Source organism: Pelmatolapia mariae, linkage group LG9 (genome assembly GCF_036321145.2).
Source record: "Pelmatolapia mariae isolate MD_Pm_ZW linkage group LG9, Pm_UMD_F_2, whole genome shotgun sequence".
NCBI classification, from domain to species: Eukaryota; Metazoa; Chordata; class Actinopteri; order Cichliformes; family Cichlidae; genus Pelmatolapia; species Pelmatolapia mariae.
Window position 1 is genome coordinate 23,866,611 of NC_086235.1, and position 19,915 is coordinate 23,886,525.

The 19,915-nt window shown below is 41.0% G+C and overlaps 2 protein-coding genes across 2 annotated transcripts; one reads left to right on the forward strand and one right to left on the reverse strand.

Annotated features, from left to right (window-relative positions):
- The first annotated feature begins 668 nt into the window (after positions 1–668).
- LOC134634154 (beta-1,4-galactosyltransferase 1-like) lies at positions 669–2,408 on the forward strand. Its single transcript, XM_063483217.1, has 2 exons — positions 669–857; positions 1,630–2,408. Exons 1-2 carry the CDS (start codon positions 669–671, stop codon positions 2,293–2,295), a joined length of 855 nt encoding a protein of 284 aa, XP_063339287.1. The 3' UTR covers positions 2,296–2,408.
- Positions 2,409–7,758: 5,350 nt separating this feature from the next.
- Positions 7,759–12,563, reverse strand: amer2 (APC membrane recruitment protein 2). Its single transcript, XM_063483856.1, has one exon. It carries the CDS (start codon positions 12,393–12,395, stop codon positions 10,320–10,322), a length of 2,076 nt encoding a protein of 691 aa, XP_063339926.1. The 5' UTR covers positions 12,396–12,563; the 3' UTR covers positions 7,759–10,319.
- Positions 12,564–19,915: the final 7,352 nt, after the last annotated feature.

Here is a 19,915-nt window from a genome sequence, read left to right on the forward strand (position 1 = left end):
AGAACTTACTTTTTTAATTAAACCTTTCCCATAATAATCACTAATTCTTGTCACTACATTACTTTGTTGGTCATCTGAAATTGCTTGGAGGTAAGATATACATTAAAGAAAGTGATGTTAGGAAAATGTACTAGTGCTCTCTCACTGATTTACTCAGAAAGCCAGGAAGTAATCCACTTTCACATTACAAACAAATTAGGTATGAAACAGTCATTAGAGTCTTGTACACTGGACAAATTAGTAAAAGATGTCATGTTTAATTAATAACCACAGGTGCGAGGCCTATCCTGATAAGGTGACGTGAACAAGGAAGTTGTACAACAGAAATAAAAGCCGGTTGGGTTGCTCTTTGTTTGAAATACCTTTGGCTTGCAAACATACAGATATGCTGGCAACTGAGCTGTAACAAGGGAGGTTAGAGCCACGGAGTATCAAGATCAAAGATGGCCGCATACCTCAAAAGATCATTTAATTTTCTAGCACTTTTTTCTTTTGTTAGTGTCGCATGTTTTGCGCTGGTTTTATTCTACTCCAGAAGAAGAGGTGTGGTTATTGTTCCTGAGACACATATTTTGACACTGGGAAACAAAACATTTTCAGGGATAGTAAAGGAGCAAGTCGCGAAGCTGTTGGCGAAGAGGATCAAAGCCTCAAGCAAAAGCAGTGAGATGGCACCGACACCATCTGCTGTCAACTTAACTTTGGGCCCCTGCCCTGACAACCCCCCAGATCTCGTAGGTCCACTCCTCATTGAGTTTGATTTCAGAAGGACTTGGGAATATGTGAGAAAGGAAGTCAGTCCTTTGCTTCAAAAAGGAGGAAGGTTCAAGCCAAAAGACTGTGTTGCAAAGCAGAAGGTAGGTGAATGACTTGAGAAGAAGAGAGGAAAGAAATAAACCAGCAACTGATAGCAACTTGCATTTAAGGGAAAAAGTTTCCTTAAATTTACTATTTATGTAAGGATTTATTTATTTGTTTGTGTATTTATTTTTTTTTACATGTTTTTGGCACTCTTTTTTCATAGTTTTTTTTTTCAAAACTTAAACAGGTGTAAATGATCAAATAAAACCTGATTTTACCCAACTAAAAGAGAAATTAGAGGTAATATATAGAGATAAAATGGAATCATATATATCATATAATGGTTAACTCACTCACAGATTTCTTTATTTGGCTTCATTCATTTGATTCAGTATCATTTGAAATAAACTCGGAAAAAAACTTGCTTTTTTAATCTTTTAAAGATAATATGTGACATTCATGCTAATATTAAACATAGTCACATTTAAATAATGAGGTCTGTCATTGTATGCACACAATTATCATGAGCTAAAAGCACAAGCTTCAGAAAGCTACAAACATTCCATTTCAGACAATTCTTTCAAACAGTTGGATCCCAGTGAATCAAATATGGTCATTTCAAGCAAACACACCTGTGGTTTGCTCCCAGCCAAAAGAAAGCAGTCTTGAAGGGAAGGCAAACAGAGCTAGAGAGAGGATGAACTGTCACCTAGTATGAGATAATGCTGAATCATGCAAAGCTACCCTAGAATCAATCAAATCAAATTATTGGTGAATCACGGGCTAATTTTTCAAATGTTAAAGTAAAAGTTATTGTCATGTCTTTAGGTGGCAATCATCATCCCATTCCGGAATCGACATGAGCATTTGAAGCACTGGCTTTATTACTTGCATCCTATACTGAAGCGACAGCTTGTGGACTACGGAGTCTATGTCATCAACCAGGATGGAGAGGGAGTCTTCAATCGGGCTAAACTGATGAATGCAGGATATGTTGAAGCGCTCAAGGAATATGATTATGACTGCTTTCTCTTCTCTGACGTAGACCTGGTTCCCCTAGATGACCGTAACCTCTACAGATGTTTTGACAATCCACGACACTTGGCTATAGGCATGGACAAATTTAAATTCAACTTACCCTATAAGACCTTCTTTGGTGGGGTCGCTTCATTGTACAAAGATCAGTATTTGAAAATTAATGGGTTCCCAAACACTTACTGGGGTTGGGGTGGTGAGGACGATGATATCTACAAACGAATAGTCTTACGTGGAATGCAGGTTTCTCGACCTGACTTACTGACGGGCAGGTACAGGATGATCAGACATCAAAGAGACGCGCACAATGACCCAAATCCAAAGAATCCTGATAAACTGTTTCAAACACGTTGGACTATGAATGCGGATGGCATCAATTCCCTCAAATACACAGTAAAGAACATTGAGAAGGATATCTTGTACACTTTTATCACTGTAGATATCGGCTCTCCTGAATGATCCACCTGAATGCAATTTAACTCTCTTGGGCGGCCAGTGATTCATTGGTGTTTTGATCTCAGAACTGAACGAGTGACAACTCTGTTATTGGTCGCTCTTAAAATCTCTGTGAATCCAATTTGCCCTAAAATAAATAAATAAATTAATAAATAACATAGATATCCACTCCAACAAAAGGAAAATGTTGAAATTCTGAATATTCAAGCAACTCATTTTTATTTTATTTGCTGCACTGGGACAAACATGGAAATTCCAGTGCTTATTTCTACTTTATTTCACTCTATAATCTTGTCTCATGCTATTTCACCGAAAGCAGCTAAATGAAAATAAATACACATCTCATTTCATACATGACTATTTACAGTCATTTTTCCTTTCTGTTTTTTTAAAAAGAAGTTTCATTGCACTATTTTAAAATGTTGTTTCTCAGGGGCCTTAAATGCACTGATTTCCTCAAAATACCTTGCAAAACACTAACTGCAACAGAAAGAATAATTTTCTGCCAGTAACATTTTTAATGGAGGTTTATAAAATTGTCAATAGTAAAAAACAATGTGTTCTTAAAAAATATGGGGAAAACCCTGCAATAACTGAAGGATGCACTGTTGTATAAACTATTTGGATTTACTTTTCAATTTGCTGTAGAAGTTATTAACACCAACCAATGACACAATTCCTTCGATTTTTTTTCCAACTGATGATAATGGGACATTTTTGGTGGCGGTGAGACCCTCGTTCACGTCTCATTTTCATTATCAGGTTTATTGGTTTTTGTTACTTAAGCCTTTAACAGTGTGAAAATTGAACTCAGAATTTCAATTCATAAACAACATAAAAGCATTTGACCTTGTGTCAACTTGTCAGGCAGCTAGTGGTGGTGTAATGGTGTGGGATATTTTCTTAGCACACTTAGGGACAAGAAAAATTTTGGCAATATTTTTTAAATATTTTTTCTCTATTATTTTTATCGGAGAAAACAATTATCATTTAATCACCATAGCCTACCTGAGTGTTATAGCTGACCATGTTCCTTCCATTTCCCAGAAAGATAGCACACCATGTCACACAGTTCAGATTCTGTCTAACCAGTTTCTTGAGCATGACAAAGCATTTTCTGTACTCACATGTCTCGACAAGCACGAATTCAACAGAGCACCTTCAGCATGTAGTTGAATAGGAGATTTCCATCATTACTGTACAGCTGACAAATTTACTCCAACAATGTTTTGGCAAAGGTCATTATGGATCAAAACTTCTGAATGTTGCCAGCTTTTTATTGAATTTATGCAACCAGTATTAAGGAACTTCTGAACGCAAAAGGGAAACCAACCTGGTTCTACCAAGGTGTATCCAATAAATTGACTCTAAGCACCTACTGAACCCATTTTGACGTGGGTATTTGAAGGAACTGAAGAAGAAGCACATTTGTGAGGTCAGACACTGATGTTGGATGAGGAGGTCAGGCTAAGGGTCACTGATTCATCCCAAAGGCGTTCTATATGGCTGAAGTCAGGAGTTTGTGCAGGCCAGTCAAGTTCTTCTACAAAAAAACTCATCCATGCCTCTATGCAACTTGCTTTGTGCACTGGTGCAGTGATGCCAGGACAGGAAGGGGCCATCCCCAAACTGTTCTTAAGAATTTGGGAGCATGAAATTGTCCAAAATGTCTTGGTATACTGAAGCATCAAGTTTTCCTTTCACTGGAATGAAGGAACCGAAGACCAAGCCCACACTATTACCTCCCCTCCACCAAACTTGACTCTTGGCCAACAAGTACCGGTGTCTTGGCAACTGCCACACCCAGACTCGTCCATAAGACTGCCAGGTGGAGAAGCGTGATTCGTCACTCCAGAGAACACGTCTTCACAGCTCTAGAGTCCAGTGACAACATGCTTTACATCACTGCTAAGGCTCAGATGAGGCTGCTACGCATTGTCTACGCACTGTTGTTGAGCTAATCTGAAGGCCACATGAAGTTTGGTCAGTAGTGACTGACTCTGCAGAAAGTTGGTGACCTCTGCACACTTTGTGCCTCAGCATCTGCTAACCCCACTCTGTAATTTTACATGGCCTACTACTTCATGGCTGAGTTGCTGTTGTTCCCGGTCACTTCAATTTTGTTTCACCAACAAAACTGAAGTGTTGAATATTTATTAGTGAGGAAATTTCACGACTGGCCTTTTTGTACAGGTGGCAGCCTATCACAGAACTACACTGGAATTCACTGAACTTTTGAGAGTGACCCATCCTCTTAGAGATGTTTGTAGATGCAGTCTATATGTCTACCAATAACACTTAAGAACAGCTATACATGTCTAGATATATCTATGGATTCACTACGTTAGACTGATTATTTTAATGTGGTCATCATATTTTATATTATATTATATATTATATTAATGCTTTTAAGGACATTCATTTTGAGAATTGAGTTAGTATAAGATGGTAATCTCAGGAAAGTTTTAGCACAAACTCAGTTTAGTATAATTTTTTATTCAATATTGAGTAAAAATTTCAAATCTTTGTACTTTGTATTGCTGTGTCTGACCTTACATTTTAATATTCTCAATATTTATCTTGTGATTCATAATTAAATTTTGAATCATTTTGCTTCATGCCTGACACGGTCATATTCAGTGTGCAAGTTAATCAAATTTTCCGTTTTATCATTTCAAAGCAGAATTTATGACTCTAGACGAGCACATGCTGTTTTTAGAAAAAACTTACTGGTGTCATAACCATGTGATGCTTAACATTGTTTGGTATCCAGGACTGTCTGGCGTCCTGAGGAATAAACTAGACTTACACATTCTGAAGGGTACATCTTTGCTAGTGTCATACTGTACTGGATCTTCTTGTCTTTACGGTGTACCAAACACACATGCCCATTTGTAGAGTCAAAATCTTTGCTCTTTTATGAATTATTAATAAAAGGAAGATTTTGTCCTGAGATGAACTGTAGTGTCACTCAAAAGGCAGACTGAAAAGTGAAGAGGGACAGAGGACAAAATGACACTAACACCTGTGAAGAGGCGAAAAATAGTAGTGAGAGGAGGCTTCACATGGGGATGCAATGTTGAAATCCAGTGATGCAAAGATGTGTTGTGTGTTGAAGGTCAGAGACATTCAAATTTACTGCATTTCCATTTTTCTAAAGGTTTCACCTGGTGTTTTATTGAAGGGTGTTTACACTTGAAGTGTTGTCACTGTGTAAGTGTGCATAGATTTGAAAAAACAAACTGCTGAATTCAAATCTATGATATCTGCTTATTTGCATGAGCATCATCAACATGTAGGTTAGTGTGTGTGTGTCTTTGTATGCATTTTTTACTGCACCACTTCAACTCCAATCACATCTTTCACACACTGTGTCAGCACCCACCCCCCAAACAGACTCCCATCCTCCTTCCTGCCCAGCCCCCTCTTTTTATTGGTTGACCTAGTGGAGTTACTATGGGAACGACTGTGGAGAGGCTGCCATGCAGAATGTGGGGTACAGCTTTTGAATGGTGCTCCGTCGTACACACATGCACTCACACACATTTATCAAGGCCAGGAAAGCCTACCTACCATCAAGATGTTGTGTTTTTGTAAATACTAGTGGCTTTCATTTTTCTCTGTCTGTGCTAGAATTTTTTTCTTTACCACCAGATAGGTAGTGTAGTTTTTCTTTTTCATTTTTTGTGTTATATTCAACTGGTAGTACTTTTACTTACAGTACTATGACAGCAGTAAATGCTTATTTGTTATTTACTACAGCCCGTGCTAGAATATTTTGCCTACAAGCAAATTGTAGGTCTAAATCTATTAGAGCAAAACTACTGGTCATCCACTACCAGACCTTAAAGCAGATGGGCTACAGCAGACCAAAGCAACACCGGGTGCCACTCATATATGGAAAGAATTTTAAGGCTCATCAAAACTGGACAGTAGAAAATTAGGGGGAAACATTGCTGAATCATGATTTCTGCTGCAACATTTGGATGGTAGGGTCAGAATCTGGTGTAAACAAACTGAAAGCATGGATCCATCCTACCTTGTATCAACAGTTCAGGCTGCTGGTGGTGTTGTCTGACATATTTTTATTGCACATTTTTATTGCATATTGGATCCTAAGAACCAGCTGATTGTCATTTGAATGGCACAGCTCTTGTTGCTGACCATGTCAACTTTTTGTGATCACAGTGTACCCATCATCTGATGGCTTCTTCCAGTTGGATAAGACACCATATCACGAAGCTCAAATCGTCTCAAACTGGCTTCTTGAACAAGACAATGAGTTCATTGTACTCAAATGTCCTCCACAGTCACCAGAGCTCAATCCAATAGAGCACCTTTGGGATGTGGTGGAACAGGAGACTGGCATGGACTACTAGCAAGCTATACCTAATGAAGTGGCCAGTGACAAGTGGATACTTGTGGCTGGTGATCATCAGAAGTTATACCAGCTAAATAAAAGCTTCATTTAAGAGCACTGAAGCTCTTCAAACCCATTCACATACTCACAATAAATCTTATTCTGCCACTTATTCTTTGCTTTTCACCATGAGTCCTTCCCTTGTTCTCTTCCTCACTGGTTTGAATAAGAACCCTATTGTTCATCAGAAACTCAGTGCTCTCTGTTGCGCTCTTTTACCAGATTTATGCCCCAAAACAAATAAGCACGAACATGGCTCACACTGAGAACAACTGTCCACATCGAGCAGCCAAACAGCAGATTACTGATGAGATCAGCTGACACAGATATTTACAAACACACACACACACACACACACGCAACATTACGCACCATTCTTACTGTCAGCATCCCTGGCTTTGATGTGGTGGGCTGCTACAAGTGAGTGTTATGGTCTTACGTAAGGCTTTTACATAAACCTCGGAGTGTAGAGAGCTGGATAAAGAGGGAGGGGGAATTGCTGCACCATTACAAAGGGGATTCGCACTGCACCAAATCCTCCTCCTACTTCACATGGATAAACCACAACATATAAGCTTTTTCTAGCAACATGAGCCATTCTTGAAAAAAATGTGACTATACTTTTCATCTATTCAGGACACACACGGGTCTCATATCCACATGCATCAGCTGTCTCTCTTTGTCATCACCGTGCCTGTCTGTCTCCTTTCTTTCCCCAACAGAGACCAACAGTAGCTAGTGACACATCTGTCAGGCTTTCATGTCAGCAATCAATAGGATTTATTGATAACCTGTAATCCCCAAGCCAGAATGACCTCTCCCTAAGTGCCAGACCACAACAATAACCAAAAACTAAAGCTACATTCTAGTCAATGCATCACCTTTTCTCACTCAGGCTGATCCTTAGGGATTTAAGACACCAGGACATGAGGGGTGGGATGAGAGAAGTGGAATTCAACCTCCATTTTATTTTTTCTCCAAACACAAAAAGGACATAACTCCTATGATGGTGTAAACGTGCTTACAAAGAGTCAGGGGCTCATCTATCAGCGCAAATACAGTTTTCTTTATTAAAAATGTAATGAGGTTTTCACAATATAAACAGATAGAAACATAAAGGAGGGGGGAAAAATCTGCTTTTCATCAGAGCAAATGATCACATAAAGGCCCAGAAAAGAAAAGAGAAGTGTGTGCCTGCAAAAAATACATTGAGCTGAGTCTGGTGTTGGTGAGCCCATGATGGAAACATGGTGACCTCAGGAGTAAGAGTGTGTCCCAGTGCAACAGTTGTATCATGCCATGTCATACTTGGATGAAGCTAAGAAACAGTGACATGTTGGATAGAGTGATGTCCTATATTTAAACAAAACCTGGTGGACATTGATTGCATAATGACCTGTCATTTTTCAGTTCTACAGAATCTGACTGTTAAAGGAATCCAAGTAAAATCTCGCCAACCAATAACATCAACCAAAAAAATACTTTACTTAAAAAAAATCTTTTCTCAATCAGCAATGAATAAAGGAAGCTAAAGGTCTAAAGCTAAAGAAAGGGAAAATGTGAACCGACATGATCACTTGCTGCTTCTCAGGTGACCTTTAGGGCGCCCTTTTATTTGGCTAGGAGAGTTCCTACTGCAGTCTTGGAATCAGGTTACTCCATGGTCGCCTACACTACACCATAGGGAGGCTGAAAAGATATCTGAACCCGGAGCAGTGTCATGGATCAATCATTAGACTCTAAACGAGATGAGATGGCTTAAAGAACGAGAATGACACTCAAGTGTCACTGATAGCTTCTGTGGGAATGATTACATTAAACTTGGCATATCCTATGAAAATTCTATGGAAATCCCTATAAGGGACCAACCTGCTCCCTTTTAACTGATTGCACTGAATCACTAACAAAGGCCTTCTAGGACTGCAACACACCCTCTCATTTCTAAAACAAGCGGCGTTTTGCAATGCAAGCCACGGGGGACTTAGAAGAGTCAAATCCAGTTTGTCTTGCCCCCACAAAAGAGGGACAAAGAGGATAGTAGAACACAGAAAACTATGTTCTCACAAATATCCATTACAATGTCAAGCTACATTCACATTCACTCGCAGCTGTGGTGGCTCGTGAAATTAGGCTATACATTGTTTTTTGTTTTGTTTTGTTTTATTAATAGCCAGGAGAAGAAGGGGCGAGGTCGATCATTTAGCATTAGTTCCCAAATTTTGCTATGTATAATATCCTAGTTCTCTAAACTGGCACTTGTCATCCATCCACATTAGCCTATACAGTTTGCTAGAAGAGAGTAACAGAAAGAAGACAAGGCAGAGTGTTAGAAAGCTGGTGCTGTCACAGTTAAGGATCCGTGCAGTATGATTGCAGAAAGGGAAAGTCTATAAAAACAGTACGAAATCCAGTGAAGAAGAAAGTACTAGCTAGAAAAAATGTGTTTGTGCATGTGTTCTTAGAGAAGAAAGTTATCCAGTGTAGCTACAAATACAGTGCCAAAGGTTGAGCAGTGCGCATGTGTCAGATCCTTCAGCATTAGATGATGTTCCCTGACCTTTGTGCCTTGATATGTGGCACTACATGCAGAGAGCGAGAAGAAATGTGTATGTGTGTGTGTATGATTCTGCATGTGCGTGTGTGTGTGTTTGCAGACAACGAAGCCTTAGTGCAAGGGATCCCTCCAGGTTGATGTATTGCGATAGTTTTGCAGGTTTCCATTTGTATTTAAACATTTGTAAATCCCAGAGATTAACATTCTGTGAATGTACTTCCAGTGAAGCAGCCGGGTGTGAGTGAGATCCAAGTACAAAGGCTGAAGCCAAAGTTATTCCAAATGGATTTTAAAAAAAAAGAAAAAAGAAATCCGCTAATCGATCTTAAAAAGTATGAGATGCAGTGTGACCTTCTGCAGGATAGCTTTGTAGCTGCAAAGTAGGTAATAAAAGCAGTTCAGAGTTCATGTATAGTTTTAAAACCAGTGTGCGGTCAGCAAAAGACCATGTTAAAAAAAACATTTACAGCAACCAAAGGAAAAATGGAAGAAAACTGTCGGGACTTTTCCGAACTATGACAAAATCAAAAACTTTGGCTCTAAAATCAGAGAATTAGGAGGTATGTGTTACAGATTAGATAATAATAATAATAATAATAATAATAATAATAATAATAATAATAATAATAATAATGTTGATTAGATTAGGTCCTTACTATCAGATTGAGTTAAACAAATTGTGGAAATCTAAAAGAAAAACACAAAAGAAAAAAAGGTGATCTGCTTTTGTTTTCTGTCAAAGTGGTGGTCGTATAGTTAACAGATTGTCAATAGTCAACCCCCAAAGGTTTAAGGAGGGTTGCAAAATGTTAACCTAGCTTTTTCAAGTTTCCTAGTGACTTTCTCAGGTGAACAAAGCACTTACTCTAATGTAGCTGTTCGTGAGCCAACACGCCTAAGGAATGAGAGATTTAAAGATTTGAGAGGAATTCCTGGGCCATTGACTGTACAGCTCAACATTTTTCTTTGTCTGGGGAAACATTTGGCTCTACGTAAGCTGCAGTGTAGCAATGTGCACTCCAGTCCAGCGGAAAATCACCCATGTGACAGAAGCTACTTCTTGTGGGCAGTCCCTCTGGCTGTGCCGCCAGATTTGTTTCCAGAACGACGAACTGGCACCTTGGATACTGGGATTCTGGTGCGAGCCGGAGGAGGCGGTTGCATCTTTGGTGGAGTTGATTCAGCCTCTAGGATGGACGACAGGGCTGACTGGCTTGCAGAGTGAGGGGGTGTGGTTGGTTTGGTGCTTACCGGGATCTTGGATTCTCGAGGAAGGCTGGTGCTGCCTTTCATTGATTGGAAGGAGCAAGAGGAGGAGGAGGAAGGCAGAGTTGCTTGGGAGATGGGGCTCGTTTTGTATTCAGTGGATGGAGAGGGCGAGCTGTTTGGATCTTCATCTCCCCCCTGATCCTCTGCTTCTTCTTCAGGATCATTGTAGAGGTCATACAGGTGGTCTCCAGAGCAACTGTCACGTGATAGGGCCATATTCTGGTTATGCTGCAGCCCACTTTCGTCAGGTGTTGCTGTAGGTGTTGCTGACGGTGTGTCCCAGTAGCCCTCGTCACTAAGCGGCTCTTTTTCACCTGGCGATGTAGGGTGACGACCATGTGCGTGAGGGAGAGGGGGTTTAGCTGCCCGGCTTCCCGCTCCACCAACTACTGGAATCTTACTGAGTCCCAGCGCCTTCACCTGTGGTACCTTTCTATCTGAACTCCTGGAAGCTGAGGGAAGGTAGCTGCTAGCAGGGTTGGTGCGAGGGGGATAAGTGGAAGTAGGGGTAGAGGAGGAAGGTTGATGCGATCGGGGCAATGCAGGGGAGTTGTCTCCTGTGGAAGGCAACATGTGCCAGAGTCCCTGCATGTCTGCATCATCCACTCCTTCTGGACTTGCCATTTCTTCCCCTCCACCCATGTAGGCCACCACACCACTCCCGGGTGGGTGCTGTTGTGGTTGAGGTTGTGCCCTGGTTCGGGCAGGGAGGGAGGCAGGTGCAGAGTTTGGGGAGACAGAGAACATGGGCTGGGACATCTGAGAAGATAAAGGGGGTTTAGATGGGGAGATGCTACTGGTGATACCAACAACTCTCCCAATACCCACTCCCACGCTACCTCCTCCTCCCCCACTGCTACTGCTGCTGGTACCACTGCCCCCATTACCCACTGGGCCCTCTTCGTCGGCATCAGCAATAATGTCACCACAGCCTGTGAGTGAATCAAAGCTCTTGAGGGACGTGACGTCAGTGAAGAGGAGGGAGCAGAGTCTGTCCACAGAGGGCTCTGATGGTGGGTCACCAGTGCTGCAGCGATCCAAAGGGGGTGTAGCAAGGGAGGGGGTGAGACTGGAAATTGAGGCTTTGGCTTTTTGGATGGGTGGTCGCAGTGGTGAGTCAGTGGGCGTGTAGGGAAAGGGGGAGTCTGGCTCACCAGATGGCCCTGGCATGGCAACACAGTGTGGAGGTGTCATGGTAACACTCGTGGTGGGAGTCTCTAGTGCTTGGAGGTTAGGTCCTGCTTCTGCATCCCCACAGTCTGCTTGGTGGTTATGGGGAGGTGGTTCAAGGGTTAGAGTAATGTCCTTTACCTTTTCAGCATCAGCAGCATCTCCATCCTTGTCCTTCTTCGCTTCCGCTTCTTCTCCATCGCCCTCATTTGTTTTGTCTTTACGTCTCCATCGCATGCTGCTGAAAAATCCTTTCAGGCCCCTTCCTCTTCTGACAAGTCCTGCTCCTCCGTTTTCACTCGACCTAAAACTCCCGCGTCGGAGAAGAGAGAAGAAACTCAGCGATTTGCTCAGAGACCTCACCGGCCCCACCTCCAGGCCTGCAAGTCCCTCCCCTCTCTGTCCATCAGCGTCGTTATTAGAGCTCGTTAGTCCATCGTGGGTTTTGCTCCTCACAAGTTCCGCCGATGCCCCTGAGCTGTTTCCATTCAAAGAATTTCCATTGTCAGAATTCCCGTTGTTTCTGCTGTTTGTAGCCCCTTTGTTCCTGAAGGAAAAGAAGCTGGCCATTCCAGATCCAGTGCGCCGCTTCCCAAAGAGTTTGAAGGCAGCTTTGTTGATCTTCCCTGTAGGCTGGGGGTCACACTGAGGGGCCACAGGAGGCTCCACACACTCTGAGTGCACCTCCATTATCTAGTACTCTATCGCTCCCACTCTATCGTCTCCCTCGAGCTCTTTAGCTACCTTTTTATCCTCTCTCTTTCTGGCCACACATACATTCACCCTCTCTCTCGCTCTCTCTCTCTCTCCCTCCACCCTGCTGTCTGGTGCTCTTTCACTCCCACTCTGACTTGCTTTAACGCCTGCCTGCTGGTTTTCTCTGTCTGCCTCCCTCCCTCCCTCTTTCTCTTTCTCTCTCTCTCTAGCTCTCTCTCACACAGCCGCACACACAAACACACATGCTGCGCCTCACTGTATCCATGGCAACTGGGTGGGCTAAGCAGCTTTCGTCAACGTTGGCGGGGCGCCAGTGTCTCTCCTCCACTCCCTCCCCCAACCCCTTTTCCTCTTCTGTGCTTCCACCTTGCCTGTCACCGATGCACTGGTTGGTCTTTCCTTTTAACTATTGAGTATTTCCGAAGCCCAAAATTCACCGCATCCATCAGTGTGTGTGTGTGTACCGTGTGTGCGTGTGTCCACGTCTCTGTGTTTGTACAAACCCATTCCAGGGTAGCAATGAAGCAATACACACCCACTGATCTGCTGATGCATTATAAAGGATTAGACATGAGTTCAATATGTTTATGAGGGCTTCCTTAATGGCAGCTCGGTTGAATAGCCAATTATTAGGACAGATCACAGGCTAATCTTTATACAGGCTGTTTGTAGGACATGGACCACAGATGTGGGAAAACTGACAATGATGCTGCCCACTAAAAACATAACTTTTGCACGTGTGGACATTAATTTCTGGGTATATCTTTCCTGTCAGGTAAGTCAGAGCTTTGGGTAAACAGTAGCTTTACATTGTAAATTTATCAGAATTAGCCTTCTCCCTTCACCCAGGCTTATTAGACTGGCTAAATTGGAGTGTGAGGGTAAAAAAGTTCAAAGTAAATGAAACTAAGCATATCACAAGTGCGAATTAGTGGACTCAAAAACAAGACCTGCTGATCAACAGTATGAGCGGGCTTAGACCAGGATATGGATTTAGAAACGTCAGTGCAGTCATGCTTCTGTTATTTCAGTGGACACGGAGGTCTTAACCTCCCAGTCACAACCAATTTCTCATCCACAACTTAAATGACTTACAAGTGACTCTGCAAAAAATTTTAGGCCCCTCACAACTTACAAGTAGACAAACATACAAACATAAATAGCACAGCCTTCAATAGAGTTTGAGACACACACATATAAGCCATATGGCCTTGAGGCCTCTTCCATATGGACACACAGGGCCAGGTGTCTGAGCCCTGTGATGCCACATATAACTGTCATCCGCACTTTGTTTCCTTGTGTTTGTGGTTTTGTGTCACCAATTATGCAGCCCGCAGTACACTCTTTCTTTTCACATTAGTTATAGTTTTAGAGCATACCTTGGCAACCAGCAGAGTTTCTGCAGGCATGTAGAACAATTAACTGTTCACAAACTAGAAGGAAACCTCGTGGCAGTGGATCAACTTGCTGACTTTTGTTCATTGTTGTCGTGTCTTTACAAAGTGCGCAAGTGTTCCAGTTTTATTATCAAAATGCATTTGTGCTAATAAGTAAAATTGTGAATGAATTAGGGTATTATACATTAAAATAAAAAAAATTATAATAATAAAGAGTGAAATCATTTTTAATGGGCATTCCACATCTCAGTTTGTTTGGGGTTTTTTTGAGAACCCCAAAGAATGGCAATCAGTTTGTATATCTGAACAAATTACATAATCACCATTTATCGTAGATCCACCCAGTTCTCCTTTTTTCTGAGTGCAATCCACTGGGGGTGCTCCCAACCCCCCATGAATCTCCCTGTTATCCTGACCCACTTACAAACCTTCCTTCCCTTCCCTCCCCTTCTCCTTTTCTCTCCTCCTCCTCCTCCTCCTCCTCCTCCTCCACAGTGACTGTGAGCACAGGCTCTCCTCTTCCATCCCACTGCTATCAAACAATGTCTGCATTCATGAGCCCAATACACACAACCACAAATCTAGACACATGCTCACACCCACACAAACACTTTTTGAGGGCTTCCCCAGAGTCGAAGCATATCATCCCTATGCTCCCCCCCACCAATAAGAAAGATAATTTGTCCCCAAGAGTCAGTCAGCCAGCCTGTCTACTTGCCAGTCAGTCACCCACTATGCATGTTTTCAGGTACATCAGATGTTCAAGCAGAATGCCCTACAGCAGTGCTAGCAGGTCAGCTGGCTGCTGCGTGGACTTGAAGCTGAGTCTAAGCAGCAGATGGCTGGTGGATTGATGAGTGGAGACTGATGAGGGAGCTCAGTTATCGCATGATGAGACAAAGGATTTTGCTTAGCTCTTAGAGTGGCAGTGTACATTATTACAGTGCTTAAGACATTTAAACATCAGTAAATTATTGAAGCAAATGCATACATTATGACAATGTTACTATATTCCACAATGGAGACCATTAGACCATATCGGGCTTATCGAGCAGTTTGTATGATTGCATTTAAATGGAGGACATAGGAAAGCAATACACACCCACACACTCACATATATATGAATAGGACATGGATAAATAAGGCCATTTGTAAAAGCATGGGGCTTGTATGTAAGTGTAAAAGAAATTTTGTCCAGAGGCTTTTGTGGATATTGAACTGGTTTGGTTAGTTTGGTGCTTGGATAATGCAACATGTGCTCTCCTTGCAATCTAATTATTCTTTTCAGTCCACTTGTACCGGCTAAGGCAGATTCACACATGCAATACAAGAAGCCCACACCCTATTATCCCTCCTACTCCGTGCCCCCACCCTCTCTAAAAAGGGTTCCCATTTCAGCCCCCTGAGCAAAGCTCAGCATTAAGTGGGACAGTTGGAGGACATTTTCTCTCTCTCATGTCTCTCACTGTTTTGTCTGTTAATATGGTTCCTCTTTTACGTCAGCGTGCTTCCACTGCACAGTGCCCACAAGTAGCAGCAGCTGAATGTCTTTTTTTTTTTCATTCTTAATACTCTGTGAGGAAAGAGCCTCAGGACGCAAATACTTTTTTTTTCAAATGCCTAATTTGTCTTGCTAAGAAAAGAAAAACAGACTGCGTTGTTATGTGAAACTTGCATTGTGTGTACACCCTTTACCAGGCAGAAGTTGTGAAAGAGATGTAAATCATTTCAAGGAAATGCATATCTGTCAACAAAGCTAAAGAGTGCTTTTAATTTTGTAAAGAGTTTCAGTGTCTTCACATCAGGGTGTAAATAACCTAATTAATTAGAGCGTGTATCCTTATTATCTATCTTTAACTGTCTGATAGTCTGAGGTTGCCGCTGGTGCCAGCAGAGAAGCAAATGTGTCCCAGTCATGACATCATCTTCGTTCAGTCCACGTCAGTCTTTTTACATCGGTCACATACCAAGCCTTTTAATCTTGGTATGTGACCAATATAAAAAGAATGCAAAAGATCATTACATTAAAACACATTATGCTATTTTAGGCTCCTGCTTTAACACCTTTATTATTTTAGAAAGTCAGCTACGGAATTCCTGCTTCAGTTTCACATATAGGAGAAAAAGAAACCTGAATATCCCCACAGAGTTTAATGTCTGAACTTTGCCTCACTCGAATAATAATAAGTCACATATCTTATCAGTAATCTCACTGAGAGTTTTATTATCTGCGGATCATAAAGGACACCAACAAAGAAGTAGCTCTGATGTGGTCATGACTGTAGGTTCACATAACAAACCACAATAGTTTTAGCTGTCAGTCAGACGTAGTACATTTCAGTAACTACAGGAATCTTTTCAAATGTGAGAACAATACAATCAGCAATCTACCCACTTTCCTTTCAAGTACCACATCTGTGAAAACAGCACAACAGGATGCAAGCAAGAGGTTTGGCAAAGACTAGTAACACACACAAGACACAGGTGTGACTGATCATACATCAGTGGTTAGCTGCCTGGCACAGGCACACATACACACCACATAGTCTTTATCATCATTATTAGGGGTTCTATCAGTCAGATTGTGTCAGCACAGGGGGTCTTCCAGCTCTGGATTAAACTAAGCTACAGTGTGTGTCTGTGTTTGTGTGCATACACACATGTTCCTGTTTGTGTGTTAATGAAAATTAAACCCCCAAGGATTACTGCTTGTGCTCTTTTGTTACTTTGGTAATCAACAGGGAGCTGTACTAAATGTTATTAAGCTTTCTAAACCCAGAGTGCTCAGACACTTTTACACTCAAAACACTGCAAAACCAAAGTGTTTTTAAAAACAGGTCTTTATCACACAGAAAAAGCAACCCAAAGTATATAAAAGTTATACATGTTCCCTGCAATGCAATCATGCAGTAATTATTAATTTTTCTGAATATGTCAGGGTCAAAATGTTTGTACATTAATTACTTTTTTGAGGCAAGTTATTCGACTGTTTGGAGTAAAAATGTTCCTTTTTTTCATTTAGACTCATTTATTCTGGACCTCTAGTTGCCGTGGCTTGCTGAGATGACAGATCTGGAGGGGATTTTCATTACCGTTATAATTTATACTGTCCTACTGTCAGAGGCTGAGGCTAAAGCCTGGTTATACCTCTGGCCACCACATACAACCAGTAGCAACTTTGCACAAACTCATAGAAATGGAGTTGCATCATATAAATGCTAAATGAATTGATTCTTATCATCCTAGGACCTGGTGTCCACATCACATTTTGGGTTGTCTAGACCAAAATACTAAATTTTGCTCTACAAGGGCCTGATTACCACTTATGAGGACATTATACTGCCACTGTTCGATCGAAATTTAAAACGAATGCCCTCTTATGAGGACCTCATTTTTCTCAGAAACAAAAATCAGATAAAAGAAAAAAATCTGTTAATTCTTTGTTTTTACATTCATCAGGTCCCAATCAGCCCAAATAGCAAAAAGAAATTAAAAATGCATGCCATGAAAGAGTTTGGGTCTTAGGAGGTTAAATACTACAAACCACTATCCAACTCTATCCGAACACTCAAATACCACATTCCCTTACTATTTCATTCAGTTTGACCCAAAATAAAACTTACCAGAAATGACTGTCTAGAGCAGGGACGTCAAACTCTTTTTACATCGCAGGCTACATACAGTTTATTTTTGATCTTATGTTGGCTGCACCAGTGAAACTGCCCTTTCTGCCAGTGTGCAAATGTAATCCCAGAGATATCTTATATAAAAAATGAACCTCTATTTCACCAGAAAACAATCTATCAGTGCAAAAGAAAATTACAGAAATCTATAACTTAATTACTTTGGTGTAGCGATGGGGGAGGTCTTTATCAGTCAGAAAAGCTTTAAAAATTGTGAAAATACAATTAAAAGTCCAAAATTTCTGTTCCCTTTCACATTTTCCAAAGTCATCTAGTAGGCCGGATTGAAGTCTTTGCTGGGCCGATTCTGTCCCCCGGAGCCTTATGTTTGACACCCCTGGTCTGGAGTGTACTTCTACACTCTACAAATTATGACAAAAACATATAAATAAAAATGATTAAAAAGGAAATGTAAAAACTTTCTGGGAGACATCAGTATCTGTCCAACCCCCATGTAAATAACACTGTCCGGCTAAGAGCTGTGTGGCACCATCACAGCCCACTGTAAAACATGCCTATTTCAAATGCATTCATCAAAATAATTATACAGAAATGTACAGTGGCTATATTGGAAAACTGAAAAAGGCCATAGAAGCTGTGTCATATGACAGAGAATGGCTATAATAAATTACACAAGGGCATAAATAGCCAAGTGCTGTAGTCAATTTACAAATGCCGTTGATATATTCTGGGCTGCCACTGCCTTGTTCGAAACCCTGTACTTGTGTGTCAGCCTGATACATAAAAATAGATTCATGTCCTAACAGTAATACAATCATCAGAGATTTTAGTCAGATGTTATATACAGGGCAATGGCGCAAACCAATTTTACACCATAGATCCACACAAAGCAAAAAACAAAAAATGCACATACAACATGCATACATGTGTGCTCATGTATATAGTATATGCTCTGCCGATATGTAGATTATTTGGCCCTGATTGTAAGTACAGCATTTCCTCCTTGTCCAGTAAAGTGTTCTACCAGAATGGCGTGCAATAAGCTACTCATCTGAATGATTCAGAGCACTGGGAGAGTCCTCGGCAGCTTGTCTCTGGAAGAGACTTCTCAATGTTTAATGCAAGGTAATATGCGCAAGTAGGCTACAGGAAGACCATTCTAACACGAGAGAGAGAAAACTTAGAGCTGATTGTGGATTAACCTGATTTACTGTTTATCCACATTCCAAAAAGGGACTGAGTCATATAAAAGCTCTGACGCTATAATGCAGTGGGGGTTTTTTGTTGTTGTTGCACTTTTTACTTGTTTAAACCACAAACAAGGTCCTTCTTTTACACATTCAAGTCATCAGTGGCGATTCATGGAAATAACTGGTCACCTTTAAGGCCTTTTTGAATAATCAGTTAGAAAATGTGAACAAAAATTAAGAACAGAAGAGAGAATTAAAGTAGAAGATTAAGTCCCTTTTTGTTTTTAGTTATCTTCATATAGAGGCACTTTACACATCAGTTATTGTGCCCTTTCTTCTTTCAGTTCATATATTATGAAGCTTTAGAGTAAAGTGGCACAGTGGGTTTACACATCACATCACGTTGCACTGCCAGCCTCTCTCTATTCCAAGTTGTTACAGCTGAATAATGACTTTATTTGCTCATAGACACTGATTTGTCTAAGGGCCAGTGCTCACTTTGTCTAATTGGCTTCTGAAAGTAAACACAGACCTCAATTTATTGCTACATTTAGTCCCACGGCATCTGAGGGCTGTGGACTGAGTGGCGTTTAAGAAGGAACAAGTTCACTGCAAAAGCTACTAGTCTGAATTCCATAAAGAATTTAGAAGCAAGCTGGCTGGATGTAACACAGCAGGATGAAAAGAGCTTGCAGGACAGACAAATACACACATGAACTCTGTGTAACTTCATTTAAACCAAGTTTTACATCTTGCTCTTGTGCAGCAAACTGATTGGGTTGGGCATTTGCTTGTATGCTAAATCTAATCCAAGATCAAATCTTTTCTGAGCTCCAATAATGATTATTCAGGAACTAATATAGAATATGTTCTTGAAAAATCCCCGTAATGATTCATGGCAAAACAAGCTGAGCCTAAAAAAATTGTGCTGAATTGCCACAACTCCAGTGAATCTAACCCAAAACAAATCAAAGTCGAACAACATCCAGCCCCAAGGACATTTTTTCTGATGAATAAATAAATAATTCCACATCATTTTATTTAGATTCATCACAGAAACTAAACCTGCCAGATGCAGAAAGTTCTTTTTACTTATGAGAACTGCTATGTCATGGTTTTTGTTGAGCTTCAAAACCTCTCAAGCAGAAAGATCACAAATAAGTTAGGGGAATCAGTTTTATGGTTATTGTTGAATTTAACAATATTTAGCTATCCAAACCCACGGAACTTAACCCTGCATGCACACTGTGTTTTTTGTGTGC